The 21,534-nt window shown below is 42.7% G+C and overlaps 1 protein-coding gene across 6 annotated transcripts in view; it reads left to right on the top strand.

The window, feature by feature from the left end:
* The window catches only part of PLCH1 (phospholipase C eta 1), a 215,759-nt gene that overhangs the window by 183,483 nt on the left and 10,742 nt on the right, over window positions 1-21,534 (top strand). For all 6 annotated transcript variants that reach the window (XM_074298048.1, XM_074298049.1, XM_074298052.1 and 3 more), the window contains exons 12-19: window positions 5,950-6,111; window positions 7,079-7,150; window positions 11,838-11,932; window positions 13,056-13,153; window positions 16,862-17,041; window positions 17,133-17,240; window positions 18,448-18,572; window positions 20,273-20,357. In XM_074298048.1, the coding sequence (XP_074154149.1) occupies window positions 5,950-6,111; window positions 7,079-7,150; window positions 11,838-11,932; window positions 13,056-13,153; window positions 16,862-17,041; window positions 17,133-17,240; window positions 18,448-18,572; window positions 20,273-20,357 (925 nt within the window). The remainder of the gene's footprint in view (window positions 1-5,949; window positions 6,112-7,078; window positions 7,151-11,837; window positions 11,933-13,055; window positions 13,154-16,861; window positions 17,042-17,132; window positions 17,241-18,447; window positions 18,573-20,272; window positions 20,358-21,534) is intronic.

The following is a 21,534-nucleotide window of genomic DNA, read 5'->3' as shown; positions in this document are numbered from 1 at the left end:
AGGTGTTCTCTGGACCCGGCAGGAATACCATTTTTGTTCCCTTACTGACTACAAAGAATTGGGGAGATATTGAATATTCCTAATCCCTGCTGTTGCTCTGATTTTATATTTCAGGATCACAAAAAGTATTTACCGGTAAGTGTCGGTATGAAAGAGAACTAATAGGATGTGAGGTTAAAAAAACAAAACAAAAAGAAACTCAATATAGACTTTATTAAATGTAGAGCCAATCCATATAACATGAATATAGGCTATACTAAACATAGGAGCCAATCCACGCAGCCTATGACTTACTTCGGTGATAGTGTTTGGAAAACTCAGGTACCAAGTGGAACCATTGTTTTCCTCCTAATCTCATCAAGTGTCTGCTATTTGATAAGGAGATAATGTTATAGAAATTACACATTTAACTGATTTAAGTAAATGGAAATATAACCGAGTGCTAATGGTTTGGGAATTTTATTTGTTATATGTGTCTTAAAGACAGCCTGATGTAATAATAGAAGGTAGTATTTGAACCCAGGATAGAAGAGACGTTATTATTAACATTTGATCATTTTCTGTTGTGTTCGACTCTTTGTGACCCATTTGGGGTTTCCTTGGCATAGAAACTGGAATGATTTGCCATTTCCTTCTCAAGCTCATTTTACAGAGAAGAAAACTGAGGAAAATAGGGTGAAGTAACTTGCTCAGGGTCACTCAGTAAGAATCTGGGTCAGATTTGAATTCAGGAAGATGACTCTTTGATGGGTGCTTTATCCACTACAGTGCCATCTATCTGCAGGAAGACGTAAATTCGAATCACTATGTGATAACCTCTCAGGATTTTAGACAATTCCCCAGGACTCAAGACCGATCTTCTAAGATTTTAAGTTTCTATCCATTTCTAGAGGGAATTCCCAAAGTCAGGGGCTCCTTTTGCAAGAGTCCCCAAACCTCAGGAACTTTCCTTTCTACCTAAAATTTGTATCATTGGTTTTTGCTTTTGCATCATTTTCATATCCAAATATATCCTTTCCTCCCGACAACCCAATGATCTGATCTATCTTTCAGAAAAGAGATTAAGACAAAGGGGAAAAACCAGTTCAATAAAACTGACAGTGAAGACAGTATTCCACGTTGGTCTCCCCCCCTGCACTTCTGCAGTGAAGGTTCATTTTCTCTCCTTATGCACCAGAGTGGATCACTGTAACCGCTAAGGGCTCAGTTTTGCTTCATTATTCCCTGGACTATCTCTTATTACTTTCACCTAATAGTTACTTTGCTTTCTTTGCTACAGTTCTCGAAATAAAAGTAATTTAGGTTTTGCATTAGAAATGTCCAATCTCTGCTAAACATTGTCCCCCTGGGCTTGATCTCCTAAGCTCTTCGGTTTCTAGGTAGTTTCAACAAAGAAAGTAGTTCATCAACAAAGATGTAAAGTCTGAATTCTACCATAAAGCCCTAGCCGCTCTTTCCCCATTCCCCTGTCATGATTACAATGGCCCAGAGGGGGACAGTGGAAGGAGGGCTGGTTTTGGAACCAAAACAATTCCTAGCTCTTCCAAGGTCTTTGGGTTTCCAGAACCAACTAGCTCTCGAAAGGTTTCTTTTCTTTAGTGAGTGAACATAATTGATAATCCTGTACTCTCAGTGAGATCAAGTAATAGTTAACGGGGAAATTAATGTAAAAAATGCCCCCAAATGAGAATTTGTATGGAGTCTCCCATTAGGTCCCTTCTGGTGGTGGTCACCCTCTCCCCCTCTCCCCCACCCAGTCTGTTGATAGCAATCCGGATTCACTGTCGTTTCAGGACATATTCCCCAAATGACATAAAAATGCTTTCAAACCCTCTTCATTTCCAGTCCTTCCTCTTCATCTTGTATAAATGGCAAAGAAACTTCATTGTCAATTAAGACAGCAGTGCCTTTGTTGGTCTTTGGAAGAGGAAATACATAAAAAACCCAGATTCAAGTGGAATGCTAGGCGTATGTGTTGTTTTCTTTTAATTTTTAAGATCCTTTTCAAACTATTTGCCTGCCTTTGAGTTCTTCAGAGGGAGGCAGCTCTCTATATAAATCCAAGGTATTATATTGTAATCAGTCGGTTTTCACTTTTAGTGAAGGGACTTAAATGCTTTCGAAGGCTTTGCTCACATTTCAGCCTCCCTAAAACAAGTAGGAAATAAAAAATGAATGGCAGGGTTAGGGCTTTGAGTTTTGGACATAATATCCGACTCAATTTCCTCATCTGTAAAACCAAAGGTATTGGACTAGCTGGACACCCACACACACACACACACACACACACACACACACACACAATCTCTGAACTTTAAACCAAGCCTTGGCCATGATAGGTCTACAATTCTGTTCTAAAGAAGGAGGAGGAGGAGGCTTCTTTATCATGTAATAGAACGGGTCTTTTTCATTAATGGAGACTTTGATTCAGAGCTTTCCAGATTAATTAAGGCTGGTTGTGTTAATGGGGTCCTGCAGCAGATAATTATCTCTGTTTAGTGCTCGTGAATGCAGACACCCCCTCCCCTTCACCCCATCACTTCTCATAGATTGTGTTTCCGCACTAGCCCGAGCTTTTTGCTCACTGGCTTTCTCACTTGCATGTGTTATTGGTAATTAAAACAATACTTCAGAACAACAGCCTGCATCTCTCGGTGCTTTAGGGATATACAGCACTTTACATTCTGTAGCTCTGGGAGCTCCTCTTGATTCCCTCCCTCCCCACCTTGCATCTTATGTGACATTGGTTATTGTGGGCTGAGCCTTCCCCCACTCTGGAGACCCCTCGAGTCTCTCTCACAGGGATGGGAACTGGAGGAGCAAACGTGAGCTCCCTCATCTCAGCTACTTGCAGGCAGGCCTGTGTCCCCCCCAGGGGAGGCGAGAGCTCTGGGCCCGGAGGTTTGGGCTTTAAAAAAATCACAAACATATGGATAGAATTGTTTTCAGTTTTCGTCTGGATGCTTGTCATTTATAGCTTAGACCTAGGAGCAGTGTCTGGCTCACAACGGCAGAAGCACGAGGTCAGCTCAGGGTGTTCAGTGACCCAAGAAGTTATATAAGTCACAGGCCCAGGAGCAGCGTGGCTCTCACTGCAGGAGAACAGAATGGAAACAGCAAAACAGGCGAGACTGTTCCTGCTCGTGTCAATGAGCCTCGCAGACCTTTCCAAGTCAAATTCTAGTATTTCTATTCTGGAGATTCTCTCAGTGGAGCTCAATTCATTCATTAATCCTTTCCTTCCTTCCTTCCTTCCTCCCTCCCTCCCTCCCTCCCTCCCTCCCTCCCTCCCTCCCTCCCTCCCTCCCTCCCTCCCTCCCTCCCTTCCTTCCTTCCTTCCTTCCTTCCTTCCTTCCTTCCTTCCTTCCTTCCTTCCTTCCTTCCTTCCTTCCTTCCTTCCTTCCTTCCTTCCTTCCTTCCTTCCTTCCTTCCTTCCTCCCTCCCTCCGTCCCTCCCTCCCTCCGTCCCTCCCTCCCTCCCTCCTTTCCTCCCTCCCTCTCTGTGCTTCACCTTATGTGTATACCATTGACTATAACATCTCATCCCTTGCATTCAACTTAATCTTAGCAAATATTGTTGCGTGCTGTAACCCTTATTCAGTTAGAATCAGCCTGGAAGATTATGTTAGTTTGGGACCATTTTTATTGTAAAATCTTGGACTCAATGTATTGGTTTGTTTTGGTTGATAATGCTCACAAGGGAGGGTTCTCATGTGTTCAGGAAGTCATTGGGAAATGACAGTGATGTAAAAGCATCATTGAACACATTTTTTTTTTAAGTTTATAAAAAGAAAACCTTGCGCTCTTGTGTAAAAAACCCCATTTTTGCCTGCATCCCTTGTCCTTCTGTCCTTCACACCTCATCAGACTGGAGCCCCCACCTGCCCCCACCCTCAGCCTTCTCTGCCCCTCTCCCTGAGCAGCTGACACAGGTAAGAAAGAAAGGCTGCAGCTGTGCCATTTGGCTTCCCTACCAATCCACGTTGTCCAAGGGTCCTCCCCTGCACACAGCAAGTTTTATGCTTCCCCCGTTGCCAATCACACTTGCTGCTGAACCTTCATCTGGAAACCTCTAACAAGATGTCCGGTTGTTCAGCAGGGAGGCTGAGATTAGATTCACTTCTTGCAAAGGCTCCCTGAAATTTCTTCTCAGGCAGATAGGGACTATAGAAGGCCATCTTATAACGGCTGCTCAAGTGGCTGTCCCAGAGTCGAGTGCTTTTCCTTAGCTCTTACTGCCCAGGAACAAAAGAGCAAGAAATAGATATCTGGGCTTCTAGATGCGTTTTAGCCACATAACTGGTCATCCATCTCTCAATCAGGCAAACAAAAGGCTGGCTAACTTTTTCTCTAGTTACCATTTTGAGTTCTAGGATAGAATAATAATAAAACATTGTTAAAATTAAAACAGAGAGCTATTCATTGTTCGGTCTTCCTTGGTGTGATTTTCTTGTTACATAAACCACATGAAATTAGAAGGTTCATTGGACAGGGAATGCAATTTCTTCAACGAGCTCCAGAATTTGGAAAATGTGAAGTGAATAATGATGGTCCTTTGTGTTTTAAAAGTGTTAATTATTTAATAGAGTGTTCCTCCATGGCAGCTCTCTATTTTCATTCTCCTTGTGTCGCCAGTGAAAGGCGCTGGGATTTGATGATCATCATCGTCCCTCTCCCCCTACCTCTCCTTGTGTTATCTGGAATCTTCCCAGGACGTTCCCATGGTGGAGGGCATCGAGAACCGAGAATTCTTTTCCCAGCTGCACTCCTGACCTGGATCTCGGTTTCCACATGTAGAAAAGGAGAAATATCCCTGACATGTATGTCACGTAGATTGTGATAGCCATAATTAAATTATGGCAGCATGATGAAGAGAAAAACTTGAAGTGTTTTGAGTTTTTGGTGATGAACATAAATTATTCATCATTCTGTGTCATAAAACAATCTCTGCCTATTCAGATCCCCCTCTCCATCTAATCTGTTTCCAAGCCCCATTGATTTTTTCTTTGCTCACTCTTTCTTTTTTTATTGCCATAACCTCATTTATTAAAATTTAACAATTTAAGAAGCACTAATATGTGCAGATTCCTGTTTTAGTGAAGTGCCCAATGGCCTCAGACCTGGCCTTTGTGGTAGCTTCTTCCCTGGCCCCCTGCCTGCAGTCTCTTGCCCGGAGTCCCCACTCTCAGCGGATCTCCAGGGTACTCCCCGTTGTTGTTCAGTCATTGCTGCCTCTTCATGACCCCATTTGGGTTTCCTTGGCAAAGATTCTGGACTGGTTTGCCATTTCCTTCTGCAGTTTATTTTACAGATGAGGAAACTGAGACAGAGATAAGTGTCTTGTCCAGGGTCACACTGTTCATAAGGATCTGAGGTCAGATTCAAACTCAGGAAGATGAGTTTTCCTGACTCTGGGACTGGCACTTTGCTACCCCACCTCACTGCCCCCAAATCTCCCCAAAATACTGATTACTCTGATTATATTTCAAGAGAGCTTCCTATCAAGACCATGTCAGCCCTCCAGACTAGCTGGACTGGCCCTTTTACTACTTCTTTGCATTTTCCCACCTCCACATCTTTGCTCGTGCTGTGCATTCTCTTTGGATTGCCTTCCTCCCTGTCCTGACTGATCTCTGCCTGCTTAAGCCGAGTCCTGCTTATCCTTCGAGACTCATTGCAGATGTCACTTTCTCCACGAAATCCTCCCTGCTCCTCCCAGCAAAAGGAGAACATGCTTTTCAATCGGTAGCCCATCGAGCCGCTCAGCGCTTGCCCAGCCTATTGGACCCTCAGGGGTTTTCTCTCTCCCCGGGTCTCCGTTACTACTATCCTTCCTCCAAAATATTAAAACACAAACTTGAAGTTCTATAATGAGACTAATCTGCCACGCCTTGTCCAGGCGCCGGCCAGGAAGTCGCTCATTCTGTTGCTCTTCCCTGAATCTTTTCAGAATAACGGGACGACTGATCACCAAGTGGAATCTTTCATAAGGAAAAAGCTGGAGTCACTGTTGAAAGAATCTCAGATCCGGGACAAGGAAGAACCCGACAGTTTCACCGTCCGAGCTCTGTTGAAGGCCACGCACGAAGGCTTAAATGTGCACCTGAAGCAGGTAGGGGATATTCCTTCTGGGTTCGATGGCTTCTCGAGAGAGGAGAGACAGAGAGAGCCAGGAAGTGGGAATGGAGCAGAGTCAGCCTTAGCATCCAAGGTCACCGATCATCAATGGTGGACGGGAAACTAGAGCTTCTCGTGCTGATGAGACGAGGAAACTGAGTCGGGGATTGTGGTGGTGGTCTTAAGTTAGAGACGGTATTGGAAGCCAGAACTCTTGCCCATTGTACCACACGGTTTGTGAAAAGAAAGGAAAAAAGACAAACAAACTTGCTAGCATGAAGAATGGGCTTTCTGCAGAATGTTTGAATGTTCCCCGGAGTCCTTCCAAATAAGGCTGTTCGACCGTTCGTTGGGGATGGGGTGCAAGGGATCCCTGGACTGGGGACATCCAGTGTGGGCTGGGCTAGGCGGGAAAGGTTTCAGGCAGAAGGTAGGGCCCAAGGAAGGTCAGGTGTTAGGTCCCTGAAGGAGAAGGAGAACCTTCCCTCTGGGAGAAGCTAGGAACAAAGGCCCAAAGGTGGGAGTCATGCTGCCAGCTCTGGGAGACGATGGGAGCTCGGCTGGCTGGCCCGGAGCGCTCATGAAGGGACGTGACCGTGCAAACGAAGGCCAAGGGGGTTTCTGGGGCCTGCTGTGGATACCTGACCTCACTCCACGGCGATGAGGAACCTTTGAAGGCACAAGAAGGGTTTGAGATGATGTGAAGAGAAAAGGGAAGGGGTCGCAGACTGGAGACCCAGAAGTTACCGTAAGGGTCCAGTTCAGACATGAGGAAGGGTAGGCTGGGGCAGGATAGAAAGTGAGCAGGGAGGCAGGAGAGTTTGTGGAGGAAGAGTTCCGAGGGGGGGACACTAGGATTTCCCGGGGCGGGGGAGATTCTGGAAAACTAAAGAGGGAAAATGCCTTTCTTGGTTTGTAAAGCGGATCTGAAAACATGTTCACGGGTCTTTCTATTTTCTCAGAATCCAGATGTGAAAGAAAGTGGAAGGAAGTCTCACGGACGGTCCCTAATGAGTAATTTTGGGAAACACAAGGTATGAAAAACGTATTGTTGGTGTGTGTGTCGGCAACTTAACTCTAATTAATCTGAATGGTTACTTCAAACCCCATCTCTGATCCTGTAGTCAGGGTGGCCTAGTGGGCAGCACACTGACCCAGTATCAGAACAAGGGGCGCCCCTAATCTATGTGTCTGTATGAGTTATCCCAGTTCCCTGGCCTTGATTTCGCCCCCAGCACCAGTGTAAGAGTGGCTAGCATTTATATAGCACCTTCAGAGTCACAAAGTATTTTTAAAATATTAACTTTATTATTATTACTATTATTATATATAACAACAATTAATATTAATTATTAACAATATTATTAAAATATTAGTTTTATTCTCACAACTTTGAGAAGTAGGTGCTGCTATTATCCCCTTTGTGCAGGTGGAGAAACTGAGTCAGTGACCTGTCCAGGGTCACCCAGCTAGTAAGTATCTAAGGCCAGACTTGGACTCGGGTCTTTCAGCCTTCGCTCCCACTTGTATCAGGGCGGGGAGCTGGGTCATTATGGGATCCAAGCTCTCCCCCAAGACTGGTTTCTAGATGCAATGCTTGGGGCCCCAAGTGTATTAGGACCAATTTTAAGCAAAAACCAGCAAAATTTACTGCATCCAGATGTCTCTTTGGTCCTTGGTGATTGATTGAGTTATTTTTTATTTTTATTTTTTCCCCGAGGCTGGGGTTAAGTGACTTGCCCAGGGTCACACAGCCAGGAAGTGTTAAATGTCTGAGACCAGATTTGAACTCGGGTCCTCCTGACTTCAGAGCTGGTGTGATTGAGTTATTAAAAATACATGCGGACCCCTAAACCATCTGGCCCAGTGAGATTCTGTACAAAATACAAATCCCGGGATTCCTCTAACCACGTAGGCTCCTTCATCAATCCACCTTTAGAGAAGACCTACTGTGTGCCAGGGAGTGGGGAAAGCTAAAGAGAGAGAGACCTGCCCTGGACCAGCTTACATCCTAACAATAGCGTGTCCGCAACTAAGCCCATGCAAGGGATACAACAGGGACTGGGCTTGATTTCATTGCTAAGGAGCGCCTTCCCGGTACGGAAACGGCCTTTGCTGATGGAGATTGGCACCTCCTCTGCGGATTAAAGTCCTGGAACACTGAGAAGATAAGTGGCCTGCCCAGGATGTGTCTCCCAGCTTGTCCCTCACCACTGTGCCACCCGCCTCTCAGCAGACATGCAAGCAGAGGTGGCCCCGGAGCGGAGTTCTTAAATACTTAGGAAGTTCTAGGTAGCGGTCCAGCCTTTTGATGTCAGAAATGACAATGTCTTCTTAGGATCATTTTAAGCCATTTGTCCCAGCCCCACAAGCTCCTGGGACAGGGGCTGATGAATGCTATCGAATTCTTGCTCACTGCCACCCGGAGGCAAGGGAATAAGACATTGTGGCTGAAAAGTCACTCGGATACTGTCTGTGTTACTAAAAATATACGTTGCCATTCACGGACTGAAGTGTGCCGGATTCTTCCACCCTTCTGTACGACTGGGGGGACCCGGTCAGCACTATTGGGGCAGAGAGTTAGGAGGCACGTGGATCGAGATCTAGACTTGTAGCCAAGTCAGAAGGTGGATTTTACCATCTGGGCAAGTCCCTTAATTTCTCGAGCACGGGTCAGCTTTCCCATCTATAAACTGAGAGGGGTAGATGAAACCGCTCCTTCCAAGGCAATCCTAAGAAATTAAATAATTATTTAATTAGAATTAATTTATATATATATATATATATATGTTATATTATACATAACATAATAACAATAATAAATATAATTATAATTAATAATTCTTCATGCTCCTTCCAAGGCAATCCTAATAAATTAAATAATTATTTAATTAGAATTAATTATATATATATAAACTATATATATGTTATATTATATATAACATAATAATAATAATAAATATAATTATAATTAATAATAATAATTAAATAAATAAACTTTGAGTAGAAAACGCCTTCCACATCCAGAAAAAGCACTATGGAGATGGAATGTAAATTAATACACTTCCTTTTTTGGTTTTCCCCTTTTGTTCTAATTTTTCTCTCCCAACACAATTCATAAATAAACATGTATTTTTAAAAATAATAAATCAAAATAATTTGAGAAATGAGATGAAATAACCTCTAAGGTCTCTTAGAGCTCTCAAGCGGTGATTTTTTTTCTGTTGACAGATACAATGCCTTAAGTAGAATTCTGTAAAAACAAAACAAAACGATCAGAAAAAAGCCCAGGCTTCTCTCACCCCATCCGTCCCCAAACTCGACTGGGCCTTTTGATAGCTACTGGCTGAAGAAATCCATCATGCTGGGAGGCGTAAACACAGGAAGCTGCGCCCTGGGCCCAGTGGAGGCGGGCCTGCTAGGACCACATTTCAGTGACTCATGTCTTTAGGCAGTGACCATACAAGAACCCAACAGCAGATCTTGGATAAAAATGTGAATTAGTCTCATTTCCACTCATCCCTCCCCTTCCATTCTTCCTTGTTCAATCAGAAATTCATGGCTGACATTTTGGAAATGTAACATTTTTTTTAAAAATCCCCCCAAATTAAAGGACTTCTCCGGGAAGCCCAGTCTCCTTATACTCAATTGTCTACTTTTTCCTAATTTATTTACGAAGATGAACTGGCTTTCCATTTCACCGGCTGCAACCCCAGGATTTCCGTGAGCCCTTTTCATTTTGCATGAGGGAATATTGAATCTGGATGCCACCCTCCTGAAGGGGGATGGCAATGGAAATAACGGAGCGAGAAGACCCTCCTGCCTCGTCATCACCTCTAATTATTTGCTTCATGGGACGCTGAAGAATCTTAGTTTAATTACTATCCTCACCATCCTGATTAAAAGGCCGTTTGGGGGGGTAGCTTTGATGAATATAAAACTGAAATTTTTCCTTTTTGCAGGCGTGTGAGTAACTGAGGGCTTAGAAGAGGAGTCGCTTTGGATTAATAATAATATTTCTGTCCCACTGGTACCACCTACATTCTGTTTTTTCATTAAATCAGGTGCTCGGTTATTTGTGCCACAGAACCCGGTTTATGGCAGAAAATGGAGGAACTTATTCATTCCAATTGCAGTGGGATTAGGAGAGGAGAGTTTTCATTTCTTTTGTTTTTCTTGAGATAAATGACGCTCAGTGTGGAGTTTTTGGTGTTCAGAATTATCTGAGTGTCAGCGACCCCGATTTGGGGTTTTCTTGATAAAGATACTGGAGGGGTTGGCCATTTTCTTCTCCAGCTCATTTTACAGATAAGGAAACTGAGGCAAATGGGAAGAAGTGACTCACCAGGGTCATGTAGCTAGTGAGTCTGAGACTGGATTTGAACTCAGGTTTTCCTGGCTTCAGCCCTGTTCTCTGTCCACTGCACTGCCCAGCTGACCCCAGTGTTAGCTCCCTTTGTCGAGCATTATTTCTAGTCGCTGTTCTCATGTACACGAGGTACATCATCTTCCCGGCTTCTGCTGCCTCGGGGGCTCTCCCTCTCTCCTTGCTTTGGCTGAGTAAGGTTCCCATCTCCCTTACCTCCCACAGCATCTAGTTTTCTTTGATTTTTCGGATCATGGGCTCATAGATTTAGACGAGACCTCAGAAAGCACTAGAAGCTAGAGAATAAGCATTTATTAAGCACCTACTGTGGTTTAGGCACTGAGCTAAGTATTTTACAAAGATTTACATAACAATGTTGGGAATTAGAAGTTGTTATTATGGCTTTTTATTATTGAAGAAACTGAGACTGCTTAAATGAGTTGCATTGCCCTTACAATCAGGGGCAAGATTGGAAATCAGGTTGCTCTGACTCTACCCACTGTACCACCCACCCGCCCTAGTATCTATAGCCAAGTTTCTTTTTTTTTTTTTCTCCTAAGGCTGGAGTTAAGTGACTTGCCCAGGGTCACACAGCTAGGAAGTGTTAAGTGTCTGAGACCAGATTTGAACTCGGGTCCTCCTGAATTCAGGGCCAGTGCTCTATCCACTGCGCCACCTGGCTGCCCCCGATAGCCAAGTTTCAAATTTTGGTCCTCCAAATCCAAACATAACATTTTCCCTCTGGAATCTTCTTGGGGAAGATTATTCAGTCAATCAATCAACCGTAAATATTTATCAAGTGCCTACTGTGTGCCAGGCACTGGAGATACAAACTCCTAAAGAGCTGACATTCTGGGGCAGCTAGATGGCACAGTGGATAGAGTGCCAGCCCTGAAGTTAGGAGGAGCTGAGTTCAAATCCGACCTCAGACACTTAGCACTTCCTAGCTGTGTGATCCTGGGCAAGTCACTTAATCCCAACTGTCTCAGGGGAAAAAAAAGCTTACATTTTAAATCTCACACCTCAGCTACCTCCAGCTACAGGGCTGTTATATCAAAAGATGCCTGGTTGACACGGGAGCTCTCCAATGTACCATCTCCAGGTGCCTTCCTGGGATTAGAAAGAAAAACAAAATCAGAAGGGCAATTGACGTTCAATTTAGTCCAACATTTAAAATGTTAAATTTAATTCTTTGTTAAAGAATAATTTTTAGGGGGTGTCAATTACAATGAAGGATAAAGGGAAGGACTTTCCATCCAGACCATCTCTCATTTCATTTTTTAATCTCCCTCCATTTGTTAGAGGTGCACAGAAGGATGGGCTTATTGACAAGTCTTTTGTCATTTCTCCAACAGAAAACAACAAAGAGCAGATCCAAGTCTAATAGCACCGATGACGATGAGGAAGGACAGCATAATTCTTCTGGAAAGGAAGGTGGCCAGCTCTGCAGGTCAGGGACGCCGCCAGCATCCTAAGTTCATGCTGTTGTCGCTGTCACATCTCTGTGGTCTCCTAGTCCTTATCTGTGTTCCGTTGTAATGTCCTGGAGAGCCCAAATCAACAAATTGTTGTGGGTCGCCCAAAGTGTACAAAGTAGCTCTCTTGGATGTAGAGAAGGATGACATTTTCCCTGCCCTCAAGGGCTTTGCAATCTAGTGAAACCCAAGGTATAAATTTTAAGCGACCATATAATGATTCTGGCCAAATAAGTCATGTGATTCTAGGAGTTGATGAGAGGTAGAAAGGGTTGAAGGCTGCAGCAGTGTGTGAAGTCTTCCTGGAGGGGGGAGTCTTGGACCCTGACTTGGATCTGGAAGAATGATGAAAAGAAAGGAAGTGAATCCAGTTAGAGCAGAGATTCGGAGCCTCAGTTTGGAGCCTATAAACTTGTGTTTATATAGACATTGAATAACTCTTCAGTTTCCTTTATAATCGTTCATATTTTATTCTATTTATTTAAACACTTTAGTCTGAAAAGGTGTTCGTAGACCTCACCAGTTTGCCAGGGGGTCCATGACCCACAAAGGTTAAAAACCCCTGAGTAAGAAGAAGCAAAGATTAGCAAAGTAAAGGTGTTGATTGGTGAGTGGACAAGCCTGTTGGTAAAAGATAGGAGGATAGCCACGCTATCCTTGGCTGCTTCATAGCTCCTGATGATGAATTAGTCAAGAAGCAGCAAGTAAGCACCTACTGTGTGTGCTGGGTATGGTGCTCAGTGCTGACACAAAGACAAAGAGTGAAACAATCTTTACTCCATCTTCTGCTCACATAGGAGCATTCCCAAGAATGGCTGGACTGATAAAAAGTATGATACGTTAAAATCCGATTGGATGGATGGGATGTGGTCCTTTCCATCGGGCTAGGAAAAATACAGATTATAATTACTAAAAACTTAGTATAGAACAAGGAATAGAACGAACTGTGGGGAAACATGCTAGCAACTGTCTTTGGAGGTTGGGAGGCAATAAATGATGAAATATTCCATGGGGCTTCAGTAAGAATTTTCTAAGAAATAGTCTTTGTATGTAGCAACTCATACACTTTGTAGCATCCATTGTTTGTGTTGTTTTCAGGCTTGGTCGCAGAAGGAAAACCATGAAGCTGTGCCGGGATCTCTCGGATCTAGTTATCTATACCAACTCTGTGGCAGCCCAAGACATAGTGGATGACGGTAAGACGAGGCATAAGGCTTGTGTTTTTCTGATATAATCAAGATCAACCAACCAGTCAGTCAACAAGCATTTATTTGGTGCGTTCCACGCACCCGGCTGGCGCTGTGTTGGAGATAAAGACTTAGGAGTTCATATTTTAACAGGGAGACAACACTATCACTAACACTGAAATACTCTTTTGAATTCCCCTTCTGGTGCTATACCAGATGCCTGGGTTCCTGAAGGCTATCCCAGCAGAGCACCGTCTCTGGAAGCTTTAACTGAGCTGGAATGCCCTGGAACGTGAGCCCAGTGAAGGACCAGTCTGAGCACTCTAGCCTAGTCCCGGTAGTCCATTGTCGAGTTGTGATGGACAGAAAATGGAGAGTATTTTTGTGCACAGAAACTCTTCAAGACCTTTGAATTCAATTGAAGACTTAATAGAGTCATGCAAGGAGTATTCCCGACATTTAAAACTAACCGAGCCTTAAAATATTGACTGATTTTGAAATGCATTTAGGGTCTTTTTCAAACAAAGGCAGTCTGGGAAGTCAAACTGCCTTTGTGTTTTATAGGCCCAACGAGGAAAGCGGATTGACTCTGAGGCGGCGTTCAGCAGAGATCAATAGCTCAGTAGATATGGCTGCCAACTGAATGAGTAGGGAGTCAGAGCGAGTTCAGGCAGGGGATTAAGTTGTGAATTGCTCTTTTATTATTAGGGAGATAATAGAAATTAGGGCAACTCTAGAATCAGGTGCAGCAAATGATTTTCTCCAAGCACCAGTTCCTGGAATACGGTACAAATGCTATTCGGTAAAAGCCGTGCTTTTCTCTAATGGATTTTTGCTAATCAGAGGAAGGATGGTCACAGAGGATTAATCCAAATTAACATGAACAAGAGCAGCTGCTGCATCAAAGCGACATGTCCATGAGTTCTTTCCTTAATCTTGACTTTGAGAGAACTCATCTCGAAGATTGGCAGTTCATCCCAAGTAGGAATGTTTTTAGCTACTGAATTTGCCTCTCAGGATGCTGGGGAACAATAGAGGCAGAATATACCTCAGAAGTCGTACAAGCTCCTTATAGATGTGGAAGCTGGCAAAGTCACGATCCCATGATCGTCTGGGCAATAAACAAGGGGTTTCAAATGAACCAATATTTTAGGAAGAAATGGGTGTGCTGAAAAGCCTGGCCCATAAAGGAGAGCCAGAATGGTGATTCTTGAGTTATTTCTAACTGGAAGGAGACCTAGAGAAGAAAAAATATTGGGGTGGGTGAGATGATAGTGATATTTAAATATTTGAAGAGCTTGGCCACCCTATTAATTTCCCTCCTCTTTATGGCTCTAGTACCGGGCATAAGACGTATATGTCACATAAATTAAACATTCTTTTGTTCTTGAGAGTATATATAACTTCTTACTCTCATCCTTGAGGAGCCCGGTCAGGCCTGGTCCAGTCCTGGGCCTGCTGACTCCTGATAGCCTCGATGGACCCTGTGGGTCGGAAAAAACTCAGCTTTTCTCTGGCTAGCTCTGCCTGTCCTAGAACCTCACCCGGAAGTACAATCTCTCTCTTCCTTTTCATGTAAACACTGCTGCGTGCTAAGCTGGGGTTTTTTATTAGAGCTGCCTTCACTGATTCCTTCTTTTCTCCCTTAGACTGGCATATTATTGTTTAGGTTTGTTTGATCCTACAAAGCAGACCAGTACTTATATATGTATATATATGTGTGTGTGTGTGTGTGTGTGTGTGTGCGTGAGTATATTTCAGTCATTTTCCAGCCTTGTCCACCCTGTTTGGGTTTTCCTGAAAAGATTCTGGAGCAGTTTTCCGTTTCCTTCTCCAGCTCATTTTACAAATGAGGACACTGAGGGAAACAGGTAGAGTGACTAGCTCAGGGTCACAATTTAGTAAGTGTCTGAGGCTGCATTTGAACTCGGTCTCTCTGACTCCAAGTCCAGCCCTCTATCCACTGAGATAGGTAGCCTTCCGAGGTATCTTCCAAGTCTAGCTTCCACCCTTGTATTCATCGTCAGATGAAAAGTCCTTTCCTACCACATGGGAAGGGGAGCTCTTTCCTTACCGCCCCACCCCTTCAGCCATATTTTTTAGGATTTTTTAGGATTTATTCTTTTGCTATTGATTTCTTTTTCTTTTTATTGTGATGAAATTGTGACAACTTACAAGAGAACAATACCATCTAATACGGCATCATCCTCCCCAAACAAGGCCATGAACTATCCTAATGTACTGAAGAGTATTTGTGTCTGTCTGGAAATATCATTTCTATTAAGTGCTGTAGGAAACCTAATCCTATTAGCTCTAATGGAAACTAATGCTGGGCAGTGCCCGGCTTTTGAACTTCAAGTGTTTTTATCGCACAAGAAAATGAGCAAGAGATAATTGAAATGGGATTTTTTCTTTTCTATACAAATGGGGCTCGGCTCTCCTGGTAGCCTAATTCATATGGGGCTTGGGTGGCTTTTGGAAAGTCATTCAAACAGCAGTTTTGTGTATGAGTGAATTTCTCTAAGAAGGCAGAGCTATATGATCACTTAGAAATCCTCCCTTAGAGAGAGACGGACAATCACCTAAAATCCACCTCCGTTTGGCTCCTCAGGGGTTATGTAGATGTGAGCCCAGAGGCTTCATAATCCTCCTCTGAATATTGGGAGGTCTGGTGATTCTTCGGTGGGTTCAAGGTCTGTAAGATATGCTTCAAAAACATAGAAGAGCAGAAATGTACTCACTACTTACTCCTTACTCCTAAAGGCCTCAGTGGATATGGTGCTCCCCATACTGCTTCCTGGGAAGACCATCGGCTAAAGTTGTAACCCACCGATCAAATGTACAACTGTGTCACCCACTGACAAATTGTGTTGTATTAAAGTCACCATGAAAAAAAGAGATTAAATCATTTCTAACTTCAAGGAACTTATGGGTGCTACTGGCCAGGAAGTAATAAGTACACAGATCTGTAAATATAAAATGTGTGCAAAGTAAACAGTGTGTGTGTGTGTGTGTGTGTGTGTGTGTGTGTGCGTGTGTGTGCGTGTGTGTGTGTGTGCGTGCGTGTGTGTGCGTGTGCATGCGTGTGTGTGTGCGTGTGTGTGTGCGTGTGTGTGCGTGTGTGTGCGTGTGTGTGTGTGTGCGTGCGTGTGTGTGTGCGTGTGTGTGCGTGTGTGTGCGTGTGTGTGCGTGTGTGTGTGTGTGCGTGCGTGTGTGTGTGCGTGTGCATGCGTGTGTGTGTGCGTGTGTGTGTGCGTGTGTGTGCGTGTGTGTGCGTGTGTGTGCGTGTGTGTGTGCGTGCGTGTGTGTGTGCGTGTGTGTGCGTGTGTGTGCGTGTGTGTGCGTGTGTGTGCGTGTGTGTGTGTGTGCGTGTGTGTGCATACACAGAATACTTTTAAAGGGGATGAGAAAGTGGCCACCATCAGAAATCAGAAATGATCTTATGTGACTCTTCAGCTCAGCCTTGAAGGGAACTGAGGATTCACACATGGAGGTGGAAACATACCAGGCATAGGGGAAAGCCTGTACAAAGGCCTGGAGGTAGGAGATGAGCCATAGTGTCTCAGAAAAAAGTGTTTTACTGTAGTAGAGGGAATATCCATCCTGATAAAGTAACAGATATTTGTAACTCTGAAGTCAGATGTAAATCTTAAAATGTTCACTTCTAAATGCTATCATTCCTCCTCTTGACTATTTCCTTTTCCTTAAAACAAACAGGGACAACAGGAAACGTGTTATCCTTCAGTGAAACAAGAGCCCATCAGGTGGTTCAGCAAAAGTCAGAGCAGTTCATGATTTATAACCAAAAACAGCTGACGAGGATCTACCCCTCCGCCTACAGGATTGACTCCAGCAACTTCAACCCCCTGCCATATTGGAACGCCGGCTGTCAGCTAGGTGGGTGCTTCCTTTCCCCTGGAGCGATGCTGCTCCAGCTGCTCACTCATCTCAGCCTCTTCTCTAATTCCTCACCTCTCACACCATACAGTGGCTCTGAACTACCAGTCTGAAGGGCGCATGATGCAGCTGAATCGAGCCAAATTCAAGATGAATGGCAACTGTGGCTACGTCCTCAAACCGCAGCAGATGTGTAAAGGTTTGTCTCTTTCCCGTAAGATTCCATGTATTAATTCACTAAGCATACGACGTCCGCACCAGGCCCGCGAGATACAGAGGCAGAGATGAATCAGTCTTTTGAAAGAACTATTGGACAGTAGGAGATAAGGTTAGAGCAAAGATATTAAGCAATGGGCCGCGGGTTCCCCAAGGGATGTATTTCAAGTGAGGAGGAAGGAGCAATGAACTTGGAGGAGAAAAAGTTATATTTTTATTTTCACTTATCTTTGTTATTTTGTATTTTATTCTATGCATTTAAAAAGGTGATTCACCAGACTGAAAAAGGGGTCCAGCACATAAAAATCCACGGAGTCCCTTGTACGAGAGGTGGTGACTCTTGTGACAATTACCTAGCATTAGTTTAATATAAGGGAACGTTTGATGTGATAGATGATGACTATAGCTTATAACGAGTGGCCCCAAGTCTGAAGAGGCAGTATCTTGGCCCGACCTTTAGCAGTATTGGGAAATTGCCACTTTGAGCCTGACTTCTCCCTTGGGAACTGGAGAATTACTATGAAACTGTCATTGGAGTTCTAAAAAATGGAAAGAAGGTCAGGATCTTGGCGAGCCAGTCTAGCCCTGCCGATTCCAGTATTTGGAAGTCCTTATAAAAATGAGAAATATGTTGTGGATAGACTCCCAACTTATCAAATTGGTATTTGGATCCTGACTCGTTTCAATTCCCTTGATTGTTTCCAGATCAGATTTATGTTGGTATAATGAAACAACTTTGAAAATGATTTTTGTTTATTCCTATTATATCTAGGTTAGAAAAAAGTGACTGTTTTCTTGATTTCCAAAATCTCTTCCCTCACTTGGTTCAATGCTTTCAATTCTAAAATTCAATCTATCTTTTTTTTTCCTTGCAAATGTTTATAGTTGCATTTTTGGTGGTTAAATTGAGAAGGCAGATTTAGAATAAATCCATCGTCCTGCCCTTTGGGCACTTAGTTTAATAGGAAAAAAAATCCTAAGGGCATGCAAGTCCAGCTGGCACAGGCTGCCCACAAAAGCAAGCCTGAAAAATAGTTCCATGATAATGACTCTGAAAGAACTAACAGTGGGACACCTCAACGTGTCATCTGCTGCCTCTGAACTGCTGCAGGACATGGGCGCTCTGCACTGGCTAACATTCCTACCACACTAACTTGCGTTTTTCAAATTTCCTTCGCATAAATACATAGGTACATTCAACCCTTTCTGTGGCGATCCGCTGCCCGCCTATCCTAAAAAACAACTCATTCTGAAAGTGATTAGTGGCCAGCAGCTCCCGAAACCACCAGACTCCATGCTGGGAGACCGTGGGGAGGTAAAGTATACGCGACTGAGCTCCTGCTCAAAATGACTATTTTTATTGAATTTAAATTACATTGAAATTATCCCTGTATATTTAAAGACTTCTCGATTTGGGATGATGCTTAGTAAACAAGCATCTGTTGAGTATTTGCCATGTACCGAGCATCATTTGAGATGCTAGAAATACAAAGCAAATGGTTCCTGCCTTCAAGGAGCTTACATTCTAGGGAGGTATGACTTGAACATAAATGGGTATAGAGCAGAAACTTACAGGGTGGATGGAAGGTAATCTGAGAGGGGAGGGCATTAGCAGGCGGGAGCACAAAACAATTCAGTATGAATCCAAAACAGTTTTGGTACGGATTTAAATATTGCATAAAAAGAAGAATTTTAGGGTCTCACATGATGAATTTTGTAGAGCTTGAGACCAAATCAAATTCAACCAAAAAAACTCTTCTATAGGCTAGCTGCTGTGATAAATGTCTAAGCTTAATTAGTATAGGGATTTAACATTGTGATTATTTTAAATATTGATGTAAATATACACAGGTACTTTATATATATTGTATATTTACATCTACATTTATACATCTTTATATATATTGTATATTGTACATCTACATATAGTGTATATTTACATCTACATTTATATATATATATATAAAGTGACAAATGTGCATGCAAATAGACACAGGATACATATTATATGTATGTATGTATGTATGTGTGTGTATATATATGTATGTATGTATGTATCGATGTATACCTACATAGAAATGTAAAGAGAAAGAAGGAGGAAGGCAAGGAAAGGAAAAGAGAATGAGGATGTTGCTTGGGCCCTCTGGAGAGATTTCCTTATAGAAGGACATGGATAAGATTTATGCAGAATGAAAAGGAATGGGTGAATTATGTTTATCACCGGAGAGAGCACACACAGCGGTTCCTTAACTTCCATGGGCTGCAGTTTCCTTATCTGCAAAATTGAGGGAATAGGACTAAATGATCTGTAAAATCCCTTTGAGTTCTAGAACTGTGAGCCATTAAAGTATAATTTTGCACATATATAATTAGGAAAGTGCTGAGTATAACTTGCCATTTTGCTGGACCGTACATCGTGTACATAGCTGACCTGGCTTTTCAAGGACATTCGTGGAGATTTGATGTTTGTTTGACAGACATTATTAAAATGAGTCATGGAAGACTTTTCCTATTCCCCTTTTCATTCTACTTTTCCCCTTTCTCTATGCATTAAGCTTTTTGTTTGTTTGTTTTCTGTGTTTATTCTCTTTTCTTCTATTCGAACACTCCAATATCTGGTGTTTAGGGCTTAGGGCAGAGAACCTCCCACGTTGACAGCAAAGCGATGAAATCATTAGCCACTTCACTTCTGTGATGTCATAGAGATCTGCCACTGATGTATTTGTGAGTGTGTGAATAGGAATGTCTGCATCTTGCTAAAATAAATGGGAAGAAACTTAGGTGATAAAACTACTATTTGTGTTCATCTTTTTTAGAAACCGAGTCTCGAACTGAAAGGGAATGCAGCCACCAGCCCATTTACAGCTTCCCCCTTATACCTTGTAACCCTCATCCTTGGACATCTGATTTTCAGCCATGTTTTTGCAGATTCCCCACACTAGCAAAAAATGTAGAAGTCTCTGGGTGAACCACAATAAGCCACAATAAGCAACGTGTTGTTCTTTGTTTATATAGATCATTGACCCATTTGTTGAAGTGGAAATCATTGGGCTGCCTGTAGATTGTTGCAAAGAACAAACTCGAGTGGTGGATGACAATGGTAAGATGCTCAGCTTTTATGATTTAAAAGCAGATGTTCATAAATAGAACTAAACTTGAAAAGAAAATGGTTTCTTTAAAAAAAAAAAAAGCACAGAGGACCCCCCATTTCTGCCATCTCTGTTTCAGTAGTGGCAAGTGGCTCAGCAAAAATGACAACTGCTTAGGTGGCAGATTTTGATAACCATGAGAGCCCTGATTCTTCAGAGTTTTGCTAAGGGAGAGGTATCTTGGGCACCATATTTTTTTTTAATTTTCTGCATGTGCCAGAGGTTTCCCTATGTCAATAATCCTTGATGGTTCCAAAGGATCTGGGAATTACTCCTCCATGGTCACCTGAAATCCCAATGGTTGACATGACCTGTCCCACCAGATAAGTTACACTTCATGAACACATGTGGACAGTTGAAAACTCTGGTATTCTGCTCAAGGGAGTCTGCCCTTCCTTTCCTTCTGCTATCGTATTGCTGTTTTTCTCACCTTTCAAATATGATATGAAAGCTTTATGAGCCCAGGATATTAGGCCAGCTGGGCGCTGCAGTGATGGATTTAGAGTCAGGAGCACCTGGGATTGAATCCTGCCTCAGATACTTAACTGGGCAATTCACTGGCCCTCTCCCATATTCACTTTCATGATCTGTAAAATGGAGACAGAAAGAGCATCTACTTTAAAGAATTATTGTGAGGACCAAATGAAATAACATATATAAGGCGTTTGCTAAACTTTAATAATGTTTGTTTTATTTACTTATTCCTTCATTTATTTATCTAGTCTTTCATTTACCTCGTCATTCAATTTGAGATAAATTTATCTCAAAATCCACCCATCCGTCCATCCATCCATCTCCCTATCCATACCTATCATTTGTGTATCATTTATCTATGTATTATCTATCAATCATCTGTTCATTATCATCATCTATGTATTATCTCTCTATCATCCATCTGTGTGTCAACCACTGACAGATATTAATAGATGCCATTTATTTCTGTCTGTCATGTCTTTGTATTATCTATCATTAATCAAATTTTCATCTATGTATCTACCAATCATCTACCATTTATCATCACCTATGTATTATCTATTTACCATCTGTTAATTATTCATCTGTGTATCAACCATCTATAGATTTTAATTGGCATACCAATCATTTATCTATCATCTATTTACGCCCCTA

This window comes from Sminthopsis crassicaudata, chromosome 3 (genome assembly GCF_048593235.1).
Source record: "Sminthopsis crassicaudata isolate SCR6 chromosome 3, ASM4859323v1, whole genome shotgun sequence".
NCBI classification, from domain to species: Eukaryota; Metazoa; Chordata; class Mammalia; order Dasyuromorphia; family Dasyuridae; genus Sminthopsis; species Sminthopsis crassicaudata.
Note: the sequence above shows the minus strand (reverse complement) of the source record. Positions and strands in the feature narration are given on the sequence as shown.